A 19,990-nucleotide genomic window follows, 5' to 3' on the forward strand; every position below is an offset into this window, starting at 1 on the left:
TTCAAACTGATCGTTGATCGTAAGATTGAAAGTGACACAGATACACATCGTTCATCGTCGAGGGTCCCGTATCGATTGGTTCTTTCGTATCGAGCACAGCTTACGATGCCTACTCGACGAAAGTTTCTACCATAAGAAACGCCGAAGAATCAACACCGCCTGACTTCACGTGGACAATTCCCGATACATGCGCGTACACGATCCAGAAGCAGTTTAGGCCAGAAAACACTGGACGATCGAGAGAAACGATGCGTTGAACCATCGATCACAGACCCAGCCGGCCAGCCAAGCCAGCCAGCCAAGCTAGCGCGGGGATGAGCGAGGCATTCAATTAAAGCGTTCCAGAGAGAGAAGGAATAAGGGGGAGTCGCGTGACTCGCTTGGAAAATATTAGTCGTGGAGAGAGACGCGGCTTCTGATGCTGCCTCGATTTGTCCTAACTGTCGCCGGCCACCTTGACTCGTTCTAAAGAGGAAATCAAAAAAAAAAGTCTCTCCCTCCTCGATCGCTCGGGAACTTTTTCTCACAAATTTTTTCCCAAAATTTGCTCCGTTCGAAGTACGAACTAAGTGTCGCGAGAGTTTCTCGGTTGGAAAGAGGAAGAACTGGGTCAAAGACTGGGGGTGTGAGCAAGGTCGAAGATCACGATCGAGGCATCGATGCCCGGTGTCAGCCTAGGAGGAGGCTTCTAGATTGATTTGGTGCGCGCGTGACCGGAAGAGGAGCCCGTACGAGATACCGGGAGTTTGGAAGAATTCCAGAATAGAAAGGGTCCAGTTTCCGTGGACAATGAAGTGGTACTTAGTGGTGCTGATTCTGGCCGGTGTCACACGGGCGGACAACTCCGTAGACACGGACTATTCGATCTTCAAGTGTCCGGCCCTGAATGCCCAAGACGAGATCGATTTGAACGAGGTAAGTCCTCTCTCCTCTCTGGATTCCCTCTTTCCACCCTTCTGTTTTTTCTTCTTCTTCTTCCTCTGCCCCCTCTTTTCTCGCGATTACGTAACCGCGGAAATTCCGGGGTTCGCCCGGTTGGATTGACGCGTCCAATCGTGGGAATAATTGGAAAGAATGCTCAACGTCGGTTCGATATGGGATTTTATTGTCTGACCGAGGGAGATCGAGGTATTTTTGAGGGAATTGAAGATCGTTCGCGGCGATCTTCGAATGTTTGCGTCGGCGGCTCATCGATGTCTTTTATTCGCGTTTCTAGGTGCTGCTAACATTAGAAATGTTTCTTTGTATTCATTCTAAGAATTTTTTATTCATATACGTCAACGTTTAAATTTAATTCAATCTTTCGTGTAAATTTAGGAAAATATGTTTACCGTTATTATCTAAATTATGCATAATTTTAAGAGATGGCTTGATAAATAGGAGGTTTAACCTTTTGCGATCGGCACATTTCTCTGGTTGGGACTATCAGCTACTCGGAGCGAATTTAGATTTTTAAAGTTATTTTTGCATAGTTGATTTATTATATATATAAGGATATTGAAAAACAGAATATTTTGAAACTGATACATTTTGTTTAATACATACTAGTTATAGTGCATAAAAATAAAACGTTTTAATTTTTGTAATTTTCCAAAGTATGATACTTGACAAAACAAAGATCATGCCGCCATAGCGGCGACACCGATTTCTAGAACAAAATTGAAATGCCGCCACTATGGCGGCACCGATCGCAAAGGGTTAACCCGATTTTTCTTCGTTCTTCGAGAAGAAAAATTACGGTTGCTTAGAATTTTACATTTCGACGAGGGAAGCAAGAATAAATATAAAAATTAGTTATACAAAAATCGGCTGGTAATAATACAGTGACAATAGTGTAACGATAAATAAATAAAACGAGAAACTATAAAATATAGACAAATGGTATTATAGAGGGTTAAATTGACGTCGTGTAAACAGTGATTTCAATTCTATTTTAATTGATAAATAATAGCTCTGGAAACGATCGTTTGCAGTTTAACGGGCCATAAGAAACGGAGTTGTGCCACGATTCGCGTGGAATAAAACGGCTGTTCCATTTCACGTCTTAAACATTCCTAGGCACACGTTCGATAGGGGAGAATCACATCTATAAATTCTGTACAGCCAAGAATCCGCGTGTTTGGAAAATAGTGCGCGAGCTGCTCGCTCCCGGGATTCCCGAAAACGTTTAATCGAAGCGCCATTAAAAGCGGAAGGATGAAATATCGACGGTGGGAGATATCGTTCTCGTTCTATTCGTCTCTTATCCTGACACGTCAACGCGTTACCATATACATACATACTATACCATCTGCATCGCGTATTTTTTCAGCGATGGAAAAGACTTACGCCTGTCTCGACGAAATTTCGAAAAAATATCCAGCACTTGAATAATTTTCTCTCTCTCCCTTTATTTCCCCCAATTCGTCACGAAAAGATATTTTTCCAGTAGAATAAATATATCCACGTTTCGACGGAAATCCCACGGTGCGAATAATTTGTAAGCACATCTCTCCTCCTTTTCTCTTCTGTTCCAATTCATCACAAAGAGATACGAATCTCAGACCGTCTCGTCTCTTAAATTAATACGATTGAAAGCAGCGACAGGTATAGTGTCCCTCTATCCTTCCCAATTCACCGAGAATGAAAATATCGTAGCGAGAGAATACGGGCGTGAATTGAAAAAAAAAAAAGAAGGAAAAATAGAGAAAAAGTAGGGCTGCTTTCGATGCACAAGCATTCTGATAAATGTAATATCGATAACGCCGTGGACATGTCGCGGCGTTTTCGAAATCGTGTCGCCCCATTCCTCCCTTCCCGATTTATTTTCCAGCCCGGTCGTCGATTAATAAAAAAATCATTTCACAGTGGACCAGATAGAGTATTTCTCTCCTTTTTTTATTTTTCTACCCACACTCGCGTGTATATTTTTCCTCTCTCTCCGCTGATAACGCAGGGCCAACACACAGTGGCCCTTCTGTTTGGAACTTTGATAGATAAAAATTCCGTCACGTTGTATCACGAGTTCATCGGAGGGTAAACTGTTTTCAATAGGCGAGGCACACATCGGGCGTCGGGCTTGCAAAAGTCGGGTCAGATTTGAGTTTTTTTTAATGGACGCCTGGCGAGCGGCTCGCGCGCGCATACGCTCGCGTCCAGCAAGCAAGCATCTTGCTATGGAATAATCGATACTCGACTTTGGTGTTTGGTCACGATTTTTCCGCTCTCCTTTTTTCGCCGTTCTGCTTTTCTCTCATTTCCCTGCTTGCTGGAAAATGCACACGTGTCCGCATGAAAAACAGAGTACGGTATCGGTTTGACAATAAGCATCTCTACATGGTAACGTATTATTTTAATAAGGTCGGCGCATATGAAATGTGCTTCTTTTCAAATGAAACTTTCGATCTATAATAGCTTTATTTAAACGATAAAAATTTCTTTTCCCAACGATTTTTCGCTATTCCGAATTTACAAAAATCATCGGATTTTGAATGGAAAAATTCTGTTTATTTCAGAATAATTTATTTGTTAAAAAATTGGTCTAGCGAATAGGGGAGGATTCGTATTTTTTTACCGTGGACTGTTTTCAATAATTTTTCTTAAAACTTTATCCTCGACGGCCCTTTCTGACCTTCCTCTTGGCTCATCTCCAATCAAGAATCGCCAATCTTGAATTTTGCGCACGAACGTTCTAGCGTCCTAACATTTACATAATTTTCTTCAAATACTACATTTACATATTTCAGCAGCTTTTATCGCAATTTTTCCAAGTTTAAACTTGTATGAAAAAATTACACGAATATCCCGATTATTCGTCGCGTCGGATAATAATAATGTCGAAACAATTGTACAGTGTGATCCGGTTATTATAACCACGGATAATGTTATCAATCGGCTACTGTTGTCATAATCAATTGGTCCCGAAGCACTCTATGTTAAATTAGTTAAAAATAATCTATCTATTATAATCAAACTTCGTCTATTGGTATCAATAGTGATAATTATACTTGGAAACAAACGATAAAAATTGTTCAGCAAATTCGTGCTAAATGGGCCTCCTCTTCGAAACTTTCTTTCAATCGAATCATACTTTCTATCTTTTACACGAGTGCCTGACAAGAATTCATAGAAAATAAGTAAACACGAGAGACAGCGTTTGGTAAGTTTTTCAAATAAACTTTACGTTGCTTTCAGAAACAGTTGTTTACGAGAAATGTAGCCTAAATGTAAAATATAAATTGTACAAACGTGGTAATTGTATGTAATAATTTCAGTTGATCGATGAAAATTTTTTAATTCTCCGTTTAATGTTATCAGCCGGATATTCTTATCAAAAATCGCAAGTCCCGAAGTGATAAGCGGATTCCACTGTATCACGAACTTTTTTTACTATTCGATGCGCGTGTACTACAGTAGGTATATACATATCTTCTCCTCGACTATTGTGGATAAAGATGGACGATCGGGGAAAATTGAATATGCGGTGAAGCTGTCGAAGAAAGGAGATATCGCTGGCATGAACCTGGTAGTTGGTGAGCATGGAAGCTCTGAACAGGCGTGTAGAAACGGCAGCGGGCAACGAAGCTTGGTCCGTGGCTTAAAGTATCGTTAATTCAAAACAATTACGAGTTCCTGGCACGCGGCCTCTACGAAGTTGTCGAGTCGTTCGGAGCTTCTGGTTATGTAGCGAGCGGATTAAGTGGCAGCTATAATTTAAATAGCCGCGTCCAAGAGCTCGTAATTCGTATCTAGCTCCGTTATCGACACAATTATTTCCCTCCCTCTATCCTCTTTATCTTTCCACATTCTCCTACTCGATGAATAAGGACAGGAAATGCCGGAAATGCGGCAGATTGCGCGGAAAAATATTTATCGCGGAATTTCCCACCATTCTTCCGCATTCTACTCCGTGAGAAGGCACATATCAAGTTTAGAAATATCGCTGACGCGATAATCTTACCAGGGAACGTCCCGAAGTGATAATCATCGATATTGACGAAACTTTGGTATACGGCAGTATTTAAAGACATAGAATATTTAACGCGTATTATTTTTTATCGGCAATCGTTCATATCGAAGGGATGAAAATCGCCCTTAAAAATGAGGGTAATATACATATTTGGACGAAATTATTTATTATTTTTTATTTTTTGAATTTGTCGTCGAAAAATACAAAATTCGTCAATTTACAGTATTCCTCTATCTCTAATAGTTTTCCAGATATTAGACTAAATATATTTACTTCCTCCAAGTTTGAGGACGATTTTCACCCCTTCACTGTGTACCATTACCGAAATAAAAAAATTTGTATCGAATATATCGAAGTTCTGTCAAAATCGGTGTTTACCACTTCCGGGATGTTCCCTTGTTAGTATGAGAATCCTCTTCAGCTCCTCCTCCGAATATTTCTCACAGAACGGCAGTCGTTCGATGTTCAACTTCCGATTTCTCTTAAAACTGGCATATTTCTTTTTTCCTCGATCCACGGATTGTACCTTGCCGAAGTCTTCAAAAATTTATGCATTGGATATAAAATGATGGAACGCCGCAACAGCTTGAATTACGACCGATGCTCTATCTGGGAAGATTGAATGCAACTCTGTCGTCGATGATGCATCGCGAATACACCCCGGTTACACTCGTAAATTTCGCTCGAACCGAACCTGCAGTTCCTTGCAGTCGAAATCGAGCATCCGCCATTTACCTCGTTAAGAATTAAAAGGACCACTTGGAACCCTCGACCAAGTTACAGATAACTGGCTGCGCCCTAACGAAAGGAGCGGGACTTTATCTATGAAACAATCGTCGCGCGACATCATATAACTCAGGGCTGTTCTGTTCCGCAAGAAATAGCGAGATACATCACCGATTAGCTCTTAGGGAGTCTCCGGAAATCCACGTAGCGGGTATAAAGAAACGAAATAGGGCAGTTACTTAAATCGTGGACGAGCCGTCGTGACGCGAGATTGGCTGCAACCCCCTTGTGATATACTGGCAACGCTTGAAAATGCAACGGAGCCGGCGCATTTGCAGCTGCAAGTAGGTTAGCGCTTAAGCTTGTACCCTTTCTTTTATTCCTCTGCCCCTTTCGCCTCTCCACCCACCCTTCTTTTTTCAACTTCAGACAGGACCAGCCGTGATTTTTGAGAAACGGCCATGTATTAACTCGTGAAATCCCCGGGAAAACGGTGAATACGTGCGAATATACGCGTAGCCCTCCAACTCTGTCCACCTGAAGTGGCTCTACTATTTTTATTACGATTTAGCATATTTTTAGTCTAGAGTGTCATTTTTTCAGGTTCTCTTACAGATTTTTTTATCAAGGAACCATAAGACTTTTTACTATCGATTTTTTGCAGACATGTTCATTTATGTTTCAAGAATATTCACCATTTTTTTCAAGCGATAATAATCAAAAGTGACTGAATTATAAGTTATTTAGTACGGTCTCTGAAAAAAAAAGTGTCCTACTGGGTGACTGATTCCGGCCATTTTGCTTATCTGAAGCAAACAAGACAAAAAGATTCTTGATTGGTACGAGAATATGGAAAATTTAACAAATGGCGGCACTTTGAACTTTGAATATCAATTTTCTCAATTTTTATTTGCGTTTCGAAGGTTAAAAAAATCGGAAGGAAAATGATTTTTTGTGTATCACAATGATATTATTTAGCTTGCATTGCTCAGTCTGAAGTCGATTTGCTCGTTGTGCGATTTCTTCTCTTACGGTAGGAATACTGGTTTCTTTGAATGTTTATTTATTGAAGATGTACCTACCAGTCTGCACTCCTTTACGGCTCTTAATTTATTATTTTGCCATCTCTCTATTGTTTCTATGTTAGAGTCAGAGGCTGTGCCCCACATTTGACAGACGTACGCACGTCTGTATTAGTTTTAGAATTACTTCGTACATCGGTAATTTGTTGTAAGTTGCTAATTTTGACTTTTTACCAATCAGCTTCCCAAACGAAATGAAAATTATTAATGAAAAATAAACTGGCACGTGTAATTATTGCTTTATTTCAACAAAAGTCGCCGTACACTTGGACAAAAGTATCTCGATAATTTCTTAATAATTCATAGCAAAAAATCTGAAGTCCGTCATTTTAACAAGTTTGGGTCGTTCCGGTATTAAACCGAGAGCAGTTGGAAATATTCAACTTTCGAGTAATTGCATCTGGCGAACGTTGAATTTTAATTCGAATGCAATTTCAATTATTTCCGCTCGTAAAAAATATCAGAGACACTTGAGAATCGAGTGGATCAACCTGTATACGTGTACGTGTGGAACAGGTGATTGCAGGCGCTTTTAAGTTTCTTCAAGAGGGCGATTAACGCAAAGTCCCGTGAAATTTACCCCGTTCAATGCAAATGTTCCCGTGATTTAGGTTGCAGCGCACGGTTGTTGCGAAATTGCTTTAGAACAGATCCAACACTGGCTGGTCTTCCGAGAAACTTTCGCGAGTTATACTTATTTTCTACATGTTGTACGGTACATAGAGGAAAACACCTTTTAGTGTTCTCTCGCGGATGAACGATCGTTTGCATTCTTTTATCTTGATTACCGCTGTGGAGAAGAGGAAGAAAGGGAAGAGTTTATCGCGAATTGACGCAGCTGTGCTATTCGAACGGCTGTCTCACGGATTATTGCTAAACAAATTCGCGGAAAAAATCCCGGTGACCATTATCCGAACGAGCGTGACAGTAATCTGCGTGGGACTCGGGCATTGAGATTCGATTTTTCTTCCGTATAGTTTGCCCGTTTTATGAAAGATTGATGGATTACTGAATTTATCTGTTCTATGTACCTGTTCTTCACAGATACTGATTCCTTTCAGGTCCTTTGGTATGATTTATCGTCATTGGCAAGAATTGTATTTTACGACAAATATCGTTTCTCTTCTACTTCAGAAAATTCCTATAGCCCATTTTCATTTTACAGATACAGATGTATGTATGTCGACTGAGATGAAATTTCAACTAAAGTTGTTATACGTCACGAGTTTGAATACGTACCTAGACATAATTCTACTGTTTGAAACTTGCTAAAATGTTGGTAATTTCACGTTGGCATTGTCGGCCACGGTAAACTTTCCGATCTGACGGCCTTACGCCAACATCGATCACAGAGCACCGCAATTGGGGTCTGTATTGTGCATGTAAAGCGTCCAGCCGTCACTTAACTAATGTTATGTGTACGCCGCTGCGTTACATTGGCTCCAATCATAACGGTGAACTTGGGACTGTAATAGAAGTAGCATTGAGAACCGGCCCTCATGGAACAACGGTTTGGCTAACCCTTTCTCGGTTTCGACTCTGGCTGTTGATTGATCGTGACGCAGCAATACCTTTCAATCTTTGAAACAGCTATGAAAAATCTCTCTTTTAATCGACCATTCGTGAGTTTTCATAATTTCACGTTAATTGTCTAACGTTTAATTAAATCAGCTGTTGGGTTCATTAGCTTAAGGGGGTCTTCTAGTGTGACGGCCGTTTTTTTTAGGCCTTCTTTGCTAATTTATTACAGAAGTACGGCAACAGTTATTAACATGAGCTTTATTCTTATGTATTTACTTGTCCTTGAAGAATCAGTACAAATTTTTGTTGTTGAAAAATAATTAACTATGGCTGCTGTGGAACACGTCAAACAGGAGCATGAAAAAAAAAAGTAGGTCCATGGTTGCCATGATTTGAGCTGTTCTGCGTATCAAAAATAAAATGATCCAATTGATTCTTATTTAGTATGCATGTCGCTATGGTCGGTAGTAGAATAAAAGAAAAATATTGAAAATTAAAAAAATGGCGGCACTTTGAATATGAAGTATCGATTTTTTCGCCTCTTTTTCTTCTTTCAGAGACTCTAAAAATTAGAAAAATATATATTTTGGCATAATTCTACTACCGACCATAGCCACACATGTTCTAAAGACATGTGCAAAATTTGAGTTCGATTGGTTCAGTAGCTTTTGCCAGATCGTGGCAACCATATCAGAAAACATGGTTCCGAGAAAAACGCGTTTAAAGTTTTCAGTGCAATTTAGATTCTCCCTTGATGTGTCACACTAAACGAGCTATAACTTCGTTAATTTATTGAATACGACTATAAAACTCCAGGAGTACATTCTTAAAGAGTTGTACTTTCGATATATGCAAACAAATAAAAATTGATTTTTTGAAACCGTCACACTAGAAGACCCCCTTAAGAGGTCTTCCTACAGTGACTGTTGAAAAACACTTAATTCTTCGGAAATTTGAAACAAAGCAAGTGTTACACCTATCCTTTTGCAAATTTATGTGATTATTCTGTCATCTTTTGAGAACACAGAAATATTTTTTATAAGTGAAAATATCCATTTGTTGTGAAATAGGAGCACCGTGAAGAGAGAGCCTTGAAAAGTGTTCTTCCTGATGACTGACATGATATCAGACGTTGCACTTATGCAAAATATAAAATGCAAACGTATTCTTAATCTGTAGACGTGTGGCTATCGTCTGAAGTAGAATAATAAAAAAAATATCGAGAAATAAAGAAATGGCAAGGTTTCGAAGAAATTGCTTTCGATCTTAGCAAAAGAATGATGGTTCTTTTGACCGCAAAGACTGAATTTTGAAAATATTTGCACAATTCTAGTTCAGACGATAAGGCAACATCTGAATATAACTGACAAATTTGGAGTGGATCGGACTTCTGGTTTTTTGGTAATCATGACAGCCAGTTTCAAAAATGTTGTTTAAAGACTACATAAATCCGCTTCCTTTGAAGGTATATATCTCTGTCAATTTTGAGAATTAAGCTTTAAAACAGCGTGGACATATTTTCGATATGTTAAGCTATAAGAAAACGCAAAAAAAAAAAATTAATCACTAGATATTAAAGGTTTGAGGTTTGAAAAAATTGAATGCTTTTTTTGCTTGAATTAATAACTTATACCGTTAAAAATATAATCCGAATAGTTTCAATGAAAAACCTCGACGGTTTTATGCCAGGAAAAGCGGATTTAACGAAGCGCGTTACCGCGCCGTCAGTCAATAATCCAAACTTCAAACGCGTTTTCCTCAAAATGACATTTTTAAATTCGGTGTCCATAACTCCTACAATTTTCGTCAAATTCATTTGAAATTTTCACCAAATACTCTCCGTTATATAATCTAAAGAAGCACACAGGAGTTTTGCAATGTACGGAAAAGTTTTTCTGCAATTAACATTTTTATAATAAAATTTCATTCGTGTGTGCACCATTTCTATAAAACTCGATATCCATAAAAAACCCTATGTAGGACTTTTTGGCAAGCAGACGATAAAAATCTTCGATACTTTGTTCCAAGTCAAACCGTGTAGCATCAAAGGACAAAACACCGTGGGAACGTCTGTCCAATATACACGTTCGGCGATGTGGCCGTAGCGCGGCCATTTTGTAAACAAATTAATCGAAAAAAATACTTTTACATTCTCCAAGGTTGATACAACAAGTTTCATGTACAAAGTTTTCCACTGAGTCAATTATTTCCATAAGAAAAAAAATGCCAAAGTTAGGTATCATTTTCCGGCCTCAGGGGTGCTCCGCAACCCCTCAACATCTCCGCAGTTTTCAGACCGACACATCGCGGCGAATTTTAGACGAGCAAAATGAACGAAACATTTGCTCCACGGCAGAAACATGTCCCCTGGCTGGTCGGGTTACATAATCAGAGAAAATGATATTTCGCCAACAAGGCAGCTTTGTCACGAGATTGCTAATGAATCAAAGCTCGAGAGCGGGAGGAGCATTAAATTACTGTGTGACGCCTGGACCGGAGCTCCGGAATCGTTTCCCAGGCAATAAAGTTTCTTCCAGCACTTCTGCCAGCTAGAAATCCGTGGTCAACGAACGTGTGGCTCGGACCACTCGATTCAAGAGGCGGAATCTCGAGCTCGTTAAAGTGGCACCGCACGCGCGTCAACCTTTTTCCTACAGCTAGCTCGTTATATACTTCGACGTTTCCCCTTTTGTTTAGAATTTCGCTGTACGGTACGGTGTGGCGCGTCGATTAGCATAAATTCCATTTAAGGTTCATGTACTGAATATATCGCGAGCAGAGAGAAAGCGCAACGTTTCCCGCGAACGCCGGAGTTATGGGCAAGCTGTTGCGGAATTGGTTCGAACGTTGTTGGCGTGTAAAGGGCAATCAGCCCCTGTCCTAGAAAATTTTCCCACCGGCAGACCGGCTTCTTTTCTTTGCGCTTTCTTTCCCTCGGTTTCGCCGCGTTCTAGAGGAGTTCCTTTCGCGCTTTTTTAATTGTTGCGATGATTTACGGGCCTCGTTTCTGTAGAATAATTTTTGCTCGCGAGGAGATATACCGTTGGATCATTCCTGGATTAATTTTTGTAGCAACGAGGAGCTTTGCAGAAGTATTAAATTTAACGAGAAATATGAAAAATACAAATTACGGGCTTCGGAGGTAATTCGATATGAAAATGGGGTAGTAATTTAGGATTAATTTAGTAAAATTCAGAATTCATTTTAACGAACGTATAGGGAAAGTGAGGTAATTCCATGAAATAATGGTTATAAACGTTCTCACGTGTTACGGTGTTAAAAATAGCTAATTTGCAGGTACATAAGTAGTTCACGTTAAGGCAGCCGAGTCTCGGCCTAGAAATAGCCGATACAAGGTTCTGTGAACATCGAAGGCTTGATGGCCTAGTGGATAGCATGTTCGCTTTCCACCCGGATTCGAGTTTCAAACTCTCGGTTCACATGAGGATTTATTTTCATCGGTTTTTCTTTGACTAAATGTTCTCGAAATTTTTTTCAGGTGTTTCGAATCTCATCTCGTTAAACACTTCAAATTGTTATCAAGTAAAATGAGTGGTATTACTATAATATCACTTATGTCAATAACCACAATTGTCCTTTACTTTATCGTCCATTTTACTAGTTTTCTAAGAACAAAATTCTAAACTTGAAGCAAACAGGGATAGGTAATGTGCCAAATAACAACGATCTGGCCGGATATTAAAATCTTCTACCGGGAAGATCAAATATTTCGAGAGAGAATGTGCAAAAGAGTACCCGGGTACCCGGTTATTGACATAAGGGTTAAATAGCTCTTGTTGGATCCTCTAGATGTCAATTTCAATCTTAGAATTCACAAATCGCGTCTAATCGCGACTTCTGTGCGTTTGTTGTGCTCCTTTGCGATGTAAACAAAAGCCCGCGTGTTGACGAATAAATTTAATAGCATAGTAAGAGGAGGTGGATTCTCTCCCCACTTCTATACAGGGTGTTACCTGTAACGCTGCAAGTGGGTGAAAAATCGTGCGTCGCGTTACAGGTAACACCCTGTAGATTGTAAGTTCTACAATTTGAAGTTGTTTTATTTGCAAAATTGTACACGTTAATTTAGAGAATTTATATTATTGCAGGACATTTGTGAAAAGATTTTTAAAAATAAGAAAAGAAATACCCAAAAATTGCGTGCGCAATAAGGGTAAAAAATTCGCGAACAGTGAAACCATATACGGGGGCAGAGGTGGTAAAAACAACCTGAAACTGAAACAAATTAAAATACAACTTAAAAAGAACCCCTCTTAGGTACAGAAAAATAATCCAAAATACGCGAGTAAAGCTCAATTACATAAAAAAATAACCAAAAATGAGCACAAACAAAAACCATTTTGAAAAGATACCTGAGATTCGGAATTGAGAAGAAAAACTATTAAAAAGGTAGCGTTAAACTACAGAAAAAACACGCGAAAATTCCAGAGCGAGTGGTGCAAGGAAAAGGTCTATATCCAAAGGTTCTTCCCGGAGAAAGGGTTTACCCGGGTACAAGCGAGGAGAAGAGTTCAGGGAGGAACAGTATAAAAGTTGCAAATTGACGCGTGTAGGATTGATTGCAAAAGTTCTTCTAAGACCACACGGTTGTAAAAGCCCTTTGGTCGGTGGAACCAGAAATTTCGTTGTGGAGAAATTCTTCCGTCGTGTAAAGCCGCCCACCCCCGGCGAGAAAGAGGAGAGGAGCGGTGGTAGGTAGAAGGAAAGTCCGTAAACGTCCTCTCCCCATATTATGGGCAAGCTGTTGCAAGTCCTGTAACGTCATGGCGGTGTCGCCTCTGTTGCACACGCTCGCGTGTCGTCGTCGTCGCTGTGGCCGCTTTTCACTGGCGGGGAAAGAATTCAATGTTTCCGCGCCACTGCATGGAAACGCGAGCTTTCTTTGCAAGCACGGTCGATCGGGATTACCGGGAGATTTATTGGGGCCTCCTGGTGACTTTGGTCTTCTTTTCGACGTGTGTTCGAAGCAGTTGAATAAAAGGTCTTATCCCGATGAATTTTCCATTGTAAAAGAAGGGGAGAGAAGAAGGGGTACCTCGAGAGGTATCTATCGCAATCTCTGATGTGTCTTAAACCTGCTCGAGGAACTTCTTCCAGGATACCAGAGCCACCTCACGTCGGTTTTTATTACACAGGATCTGTCGCATAATTTCTTCTCGACTTTTGTCCTCGATAAACTTTCCTCCCTGTACCGTTTAAGAAGAACTCGAGGAGCAGAGTTTCGAGCATATTGCACCGAAATTTCCTAAGAACACTGTAGATAAGGTTTGAAATAACACGGAAGATCGACGAGAGCAGTTTTTCATCTTTTTCTTCTATGCAGTCTATCAGGTGGAGGAAGAGCACGGAGGTCTGACAATTACCGTGGATCTGTTTTAAATTCCGCTTCGATGCTAGGTAGATCCAAGAAAGCGCTTCCCTCCGAGATATATGGTCGCCAGAGATTGTGGAAGATTTACGGTGTTAGGAGCGCCTTCATCGACGAGAGATTTGTGTTTTAAAGGGTTTCTACGATTCCGCACACGTACCAGATCCCCACGAGAAGCATATACTTTCTTCTTACTGCTTATGCAGCTAATCATATACACCGGGTGATACATAAGAAACGCGATCTATAAATTCACAGACTCGTGTAAGAGACTTCACAAGAAAGATGTATAAATATTTCTTGCATGTATGCAGAGGGTGTTCCAGTTTCTTTCTGTTAACTTTGTCAGAGGAAAATGTTGTACAAACATAGGTGGCTCGAAGCTTCGTTAAAAAATCATAACAAAAACACGAAATACGAAAGGAATGGCAACGATCTCGCAATGCTACGATACAAGACAAGAACGACACTGGCAGAAGTTACATTCAACAGTTTCAACGACCTCAGATCGTAAACACAGCTCGCATAAACAGGCTAGATGTACATATCGCTGATCCGTTCCTATTTTGTATCATAACCTCACACCTGTTACCGTTCTCCTCGTATCGTTGTTATAACTTTCTAACAAAGCTCCAAGTGACTTATATTTATTCAACATTTTTCTCTTCCTTGCACCCGTAGAACGTACCGACGAAGTTTGATCGGAAACGACCGAGACACCTTGTATAACACTCAGGTGAAATCGGATGAAATCGTCCTCGTTCCTCACCTCCCATCTTCTCCCGCTACCTTTTTCATTAAACGCAACACTGCATACACTGGCACGCCAGAGCGTTGCCTCGATAATTGACATCGATTCCGCGTTGCTTCACCCACCATTCACGCGAACATCTGGGTGTGTTAGTGTCATTGATCCCTGAACAAGAGTATTTATGTAACGGCACGTGGAACGAGCGAACCGGGACTCGATTCAATTTTCCGAGAATTCAACTGTACTAAGCTTTTTCCGCCACTCTATACGACTCGAAAGTCTTTCTCGGAGGGAAAAATGTGCCAGCACCTCGAAGTTTATACGCAAGAGAGATTGAAAGGCAGAGACGACGACGACGACGACTCGACCGGATAACCTCGGAATCGATGGAAGCACACGGATATTCCTTTTCGATGGCCGAATCCAGGGTGGAAAAATTTCACCCTTGTATGTTTTCCACACCGTTAGAGTCTCGACTTTCACTCGTCCGATCCGTACCAGAATCGAGACGACGGGTTTCGTGTCACTCGGAAGCTCCTGGATAGGAAGGTTGAAACTTTTTCCTTATTTCAGAGATACCGGCTAAGTTACTGTACCAGAGTGAGGCAAGAAATTGTCCATTTTTTTTTTTTTTGTTTCTTAGCCAGAAGCTGTCCTTTCCTCGCGAGACAAGGCTAGCCGAGACGTACGATTTTTCTTCCATCGATCAACATTTTTTTCCTTCGAAACTTCTGCTTTAATCGAGAGTCTCGAAAGATGCTGATCAGTCTGCTGTTCGGGTGAAGATTTCTTTGGGAAGTGTGCAAAAAGAATCTCGATAGGAGAGAATTTTGTAATTATCGATGATCTATGTAGAAGTGTATTTTTTGTAGAATATTTCACGTTTAATTTACGCATATTTATAGATCTCCGATAGATCGTCGTTAACGAGAATATAAAAGAATCGTGAAATAGCTGTTTCTAAAGTAGCTTTAAACCTGATGGGAATTAGAAATGTCCTCTATCTCTTTCTATCTGGTGGCGATTTTAATTAAAACATAGAATATTCGCCAAAGTGTCGGAGAAGATCGCAGGAACGCGGTGGTGAGAGGAAATTTAAATATGGAAATTTTATATTCTCGCCCGTTTACGTGCAGCCACTTTTCATTTCTTTTCATTCTCACGTAATACGTCCCCACAGGGGCGAACTATAAGTTAAATACGAACGTTATGTACTACGTACGAGATAAGGAGTTCGGCTTTATTCCACCGTACGCCGATAAGGAGACTTCACCCTCGAATGATGATGAATGCAAATGTTCGAAAATTTCGGACCTTATCTCCTTTGAGATGAATTCTCATTTAACGCTTGGTTCGTGGAACGATCGGTAATAAACCAACGACAGACAGTAAGTTGGAAATCTTAGTGACGTATGTAAATGTTCCATATTTTTTTTTTTTGTCACTTTAAGAAAATTATTATTATATGTCACAGTGAAAAATTTCTGCTCATATTTCCCAAAAATCAATGAAAATTTTTTATTTGAACTTTCGACCGCGAAAAGATGAATACACAGGGTGGGCCACGTAAAACAGACCATCTAATTTTCTTCTATAGCTATGGTGATACGAGAAAATTTTTATACGTGATTTCAATGGTTACAGAGAAAAATTTTTTCGGTGGAAGAAATGGCAAAATATGAAGAAAAGTTTCCAAAGTCCAAAGTCATTTTAAAGTTACATTAGTATGCATGTTTAACCCTTTGCACTCCGAGCATTTCTCCATGAGATTAATAGTGAAACTTCTGAGAATCTAAAGTTTTGTTTTGAAAAAGAAAAGCAAAAGGATTTTTAACGCTTATAAATTTTCTTATTTCTATTCCTTCTATTAATTTGCATTATTTTGGTAATATAAAAATACCTGAATTTTACATTTTAAAGTTCTCCATGTCGCCATAACAGCGCCATTGGAGTGCAAAGGGTTAAATGCATGCTGAAAAAACAGAAAAGAATGGCATTTATAAGAAAATTTTTTTCTCAACTTATTCATCCTTTGAATTACGTGTAAAAATTTTCTCGCACCACCATAGCTATTTAGGGAAGATGATTGGGTGACCTGTTTTACTTAGTCCACCCTGTATTCAATCTGTTGACATTCGTAGTTCTCACGTTTCGAAGAGGATTTGCCGGTATTACGAACAAAATTTTAATCAGCCGAACGAACATCCTCTTACTGGATCACATTGGATCACTTTTTCTTCGTTAGTTTCACGCATCATAGGAGTGGCAAAGTGGTTCGAGGGGGTGACGAGCAGAGAATCAGGCAACGAAATAAAATTCCTTCCAGGGGGAACTTTTGGACCGCTTCTTCTTGGAGCTTCGCAGAAGCGTTTATTCCTGAATCTCGTTTCTCGAAAGTTCCCGGTTCTCCAAGCTCACATGGTGTTCGCCAAAAAATCCGAATATAAGTTCGAAACTCGTTAAAAATCAGCAAAAGGGACACGATTAATCTGTCCAGCTGTATTATCTTGGAAAATAAATTCTTCTGCCAAGAAAATAATTTAAAAAACAAGAAGAATATACAGCCTTGGCTAAAAGTGTTAGGCACCTTTGTTATTGCAATTTACCGCGGAAACTATTTCTTTGAAACATTTCCTGTTGTTCGTCATCCCTTGTCGCTTAGCTCAAAGGGATTTTGAAACAGTTGACAAGGTTCATAGTGGACCATGAAACGACTGAGCGATCCGTAATCTACATTTTGTGTTTCTTCTTAAAACTCACAGTCTTTAGTTTCGCTGTTAATATTTTGAAAGTTAGAAAGTTTTCTCTGAAATATGCCAAAAAATTATCATCTGAGTGACCGTCAATGCAAGTTAATTTTTTTTTTTCTTTTGGGTGAAACCCAAAGTCAGGAGAAAAGTCAGAAAAAATTGCTGTGATTGTCAAATGTTGAGGAAAGGGTGGCCCAAGAGAATATTGACAAAATTAATAAAAAATGATTGTTGTCACATTTCTATAATTTGATTTCCTTCCTGATACAAGAGTATGTTTAAATAAGTCACATTTTATCAGGTGTCTGATACTTTCATCCAAGGCTGTACTTCTTCTTGCAACGATAGAACGAGACAAGACGGTAAAAGTTGGAGCTATACAGAAGATTCGAGAGTCGATGGAAACTAAAGATTTCAAACTCACCTGACGAGCAACTTTCCGATTGTATTCTTCAAATAGTACGGACATCCACAGAGTCTCGTTTCACTCGGAATTATCCACTGTGCCAGCTCTTTCATCCGTGTGAGAAAAGAGCGCAAATAAATAGGTACAAATCAATAAGCGACTCATTGTTTGCTTTTCGCATAACCATTGCTTCGAGTGAGACAAACAAACTTTTATCGCAAGTATTTATCGAAGAAACTTTGTACTTCTGTTGCCTTCATTCTTTCTGATATTCCTGACGAAAGCTTCGCGTTTCGACTCGTGACTTATACAGGCTGGACCAAAGGTCAGGTGTTGTTTTAATGAAAACGGTTTAATTTATGCTTTCTTTTTCTTTTTTTTTTGCAAATCCTTAAGATGAATACAAAGGAACGTGTAGCAATAGTTATCTGGCGAATTAACTTTTAGAATTCTGCGCACCGATATGTGCTGATGCACGAAGAGACACAAGTGCATGAATTTTCGTTCACGATTTAACTCACAGAATTCACGTTCACTTTACGTATCGTCTTATCTACTGGTCCTGCTTTCTTCAGTTTCCTTTCTTTATTTCTGACTTTGTAGCACTTCTTTCCTTGGATTCGCCAGATAACTACAGTAGACACCCGTGTAACGCGCCAACGATATCACGACTACTGTTGTTTAAAGTTATATGCAATTTTGCTCGGCATAACACAAATAAAAGATTTCAACTTTTTCAAAATATAATATGTATTTTTTTGGAAAAACCTTGAATTCTAAGCAATTAAATACGATTTAAGTGACATTATTGAAAATTTACACAAAGTCCCAATTTTTCTTCAAGCAATTCCGATATATTTTACATACCTCAAAAGTTTCAATATTTGTCACCACAAAAAACAAAGTCAGACTACTAGCGATCGTTAATATTTTTGAGTCGATTAAAACGCGAACCCTTGAATATCACGATATTTAGGAAAATTGACTTACACCACTATCAAAGTAAACGTTCCTCTGCATTCATCTTAACGAAACGAAAAAATACAAAAACGAAACATACAAATTAAACCATTTTCATTAAAACAGTGCCTGTCCCCTGGTCCACAGGCTTAATAGCGCATATTTTTCATTGTGAAGATAATGAAGTCGCGAAAACGGAGAAATTTTCTATGAGAACAACCGTAGGGAAGAATCGTGTCAAAGTGAAGGGAGAGGACCTCGCGGGATAAAATTTTTCAAACAGAAACTATGCAATTTCCAGGCTGAAAGAAGTCCCCGGAGGCTAAGCAAATTTTCCACGATAATTCTCCAGTTGTCTCACTAGAGAAACAGCCTCGGAAGGATAAAATAATAAAAAAAGAGAAAAAGAAGAAGAAAGAAAGAAGAACACGTAATGCCTGGTAATTCGAAGCTTGCAGGCTACTTTCCCCGCGAGACAGAAATACATGCAAATTCTTCGGCTGAAAAAGTTTGCAAAAGTGGCGTCGCGCGCCCTTACCTATTTCGCTCCCACGGAACCAGCGTTCCGTGAATTCCATCGCGCGACACGGAAGATTCTCGGACCAAAGAGACCACGGAGGACGGATTATGATCGCGGGGAGTCGTGAAATCGCGTGTGTTGCGGTGCTACGTGCGTCGTCGAAGCTCTGATTCATCTGTATTCGGTGCTAGTGCCGCGGAGGGGAAAAAAACGAAAGGATGTCACCGAAATCCGTGGTTTTGATTTCACGGAGTGAACGAATCGAGATTAAAGAGGGGGAATTCTTTGGCTCTGACGGTATGTAGCTACTCTTTTCTTTTTTTTTTGCGGGACGTTCCCGTGCTCATCTGTCAAAGTCGCGTATTTACGTGTGCTTTCCGTACTGTGTACTGTTTCTAAATATACCGAGATATACTCTTCGTAAAAATCCTCGGGTGTTAGAGTAATCATGTTTTCGATGTTGGATCAATGAAACTGTCGGAAATATGGATTGAAACTTTGACCAAGGTTGTAAGAAGAGGTTTTTAGTCCAGTGTGAATTTATTTATAATTTACAGTTCGGGGGCCAAATTATCGTTCTATCTCTGAGACCAAATTATTGTATAAAAGAAATTAATATTAAATGAATTGAAACAAGTTGCTACTTCATATTTCATTTATTTATAATGTAATGCTTTGGTACAAAGCTTTACGTAAATTTTGTAATATAATGAACGACGTAACAATTTAATGTGAAGATTGAAGACAAACTTCGCTGAAATAGATTAGAGCCGGGGGTTGCCCGTATGTGATTTACAGCAAGTTACTCCTAATATTCGAAATAGTAATTATTAGTAAATAATCAAATATTTTATAGAAGTAAATGTGAAATACTGTTAGTCGTAAGTAGTCATTCTTTTATTTTACGGAATTCTAAAATTAAATACAGTGTATACAC

General features: G+C 39.5%; 1 protein-coding gene across 1 annotated transcript in view; it reads left to right on the forward strand.

The window, feature by feature from the left end:
* Positions 1-789: 789 nt before the first annotated feature.
* Positions 790-19,990, forward strand: part of LOC108575951 — a 114,054-nt gene continuing 94,853 nt past the window's right edge. The window contains exon 1 of the mRNA XM_017938892.1: positions 790-915. Within this exon, the coding sequence (XP_017794381.1) occupies positions 790-915 (126 nt within the window). The remainder of the gene's footprint in view (positions 916-19,990) is intronic.

The sequence above is a fragment of the Habropoda laboriosa genome, unplaced genomic scaffold, assembly GCF_001263275.1.
Source record: "Habropoda laboriosa isolate 0110345459 unplaced genomic scaffold, ASM126327v1 scaffold300, whole genome shotgun sequence".
In the NCBI taxonomy this organism is placed as follows: Eukaryota; Metazoa; Arthropoda; class Insecta; order Hymenoptera; family Apidae; genus Habropoda; species Habropoda laboriosa.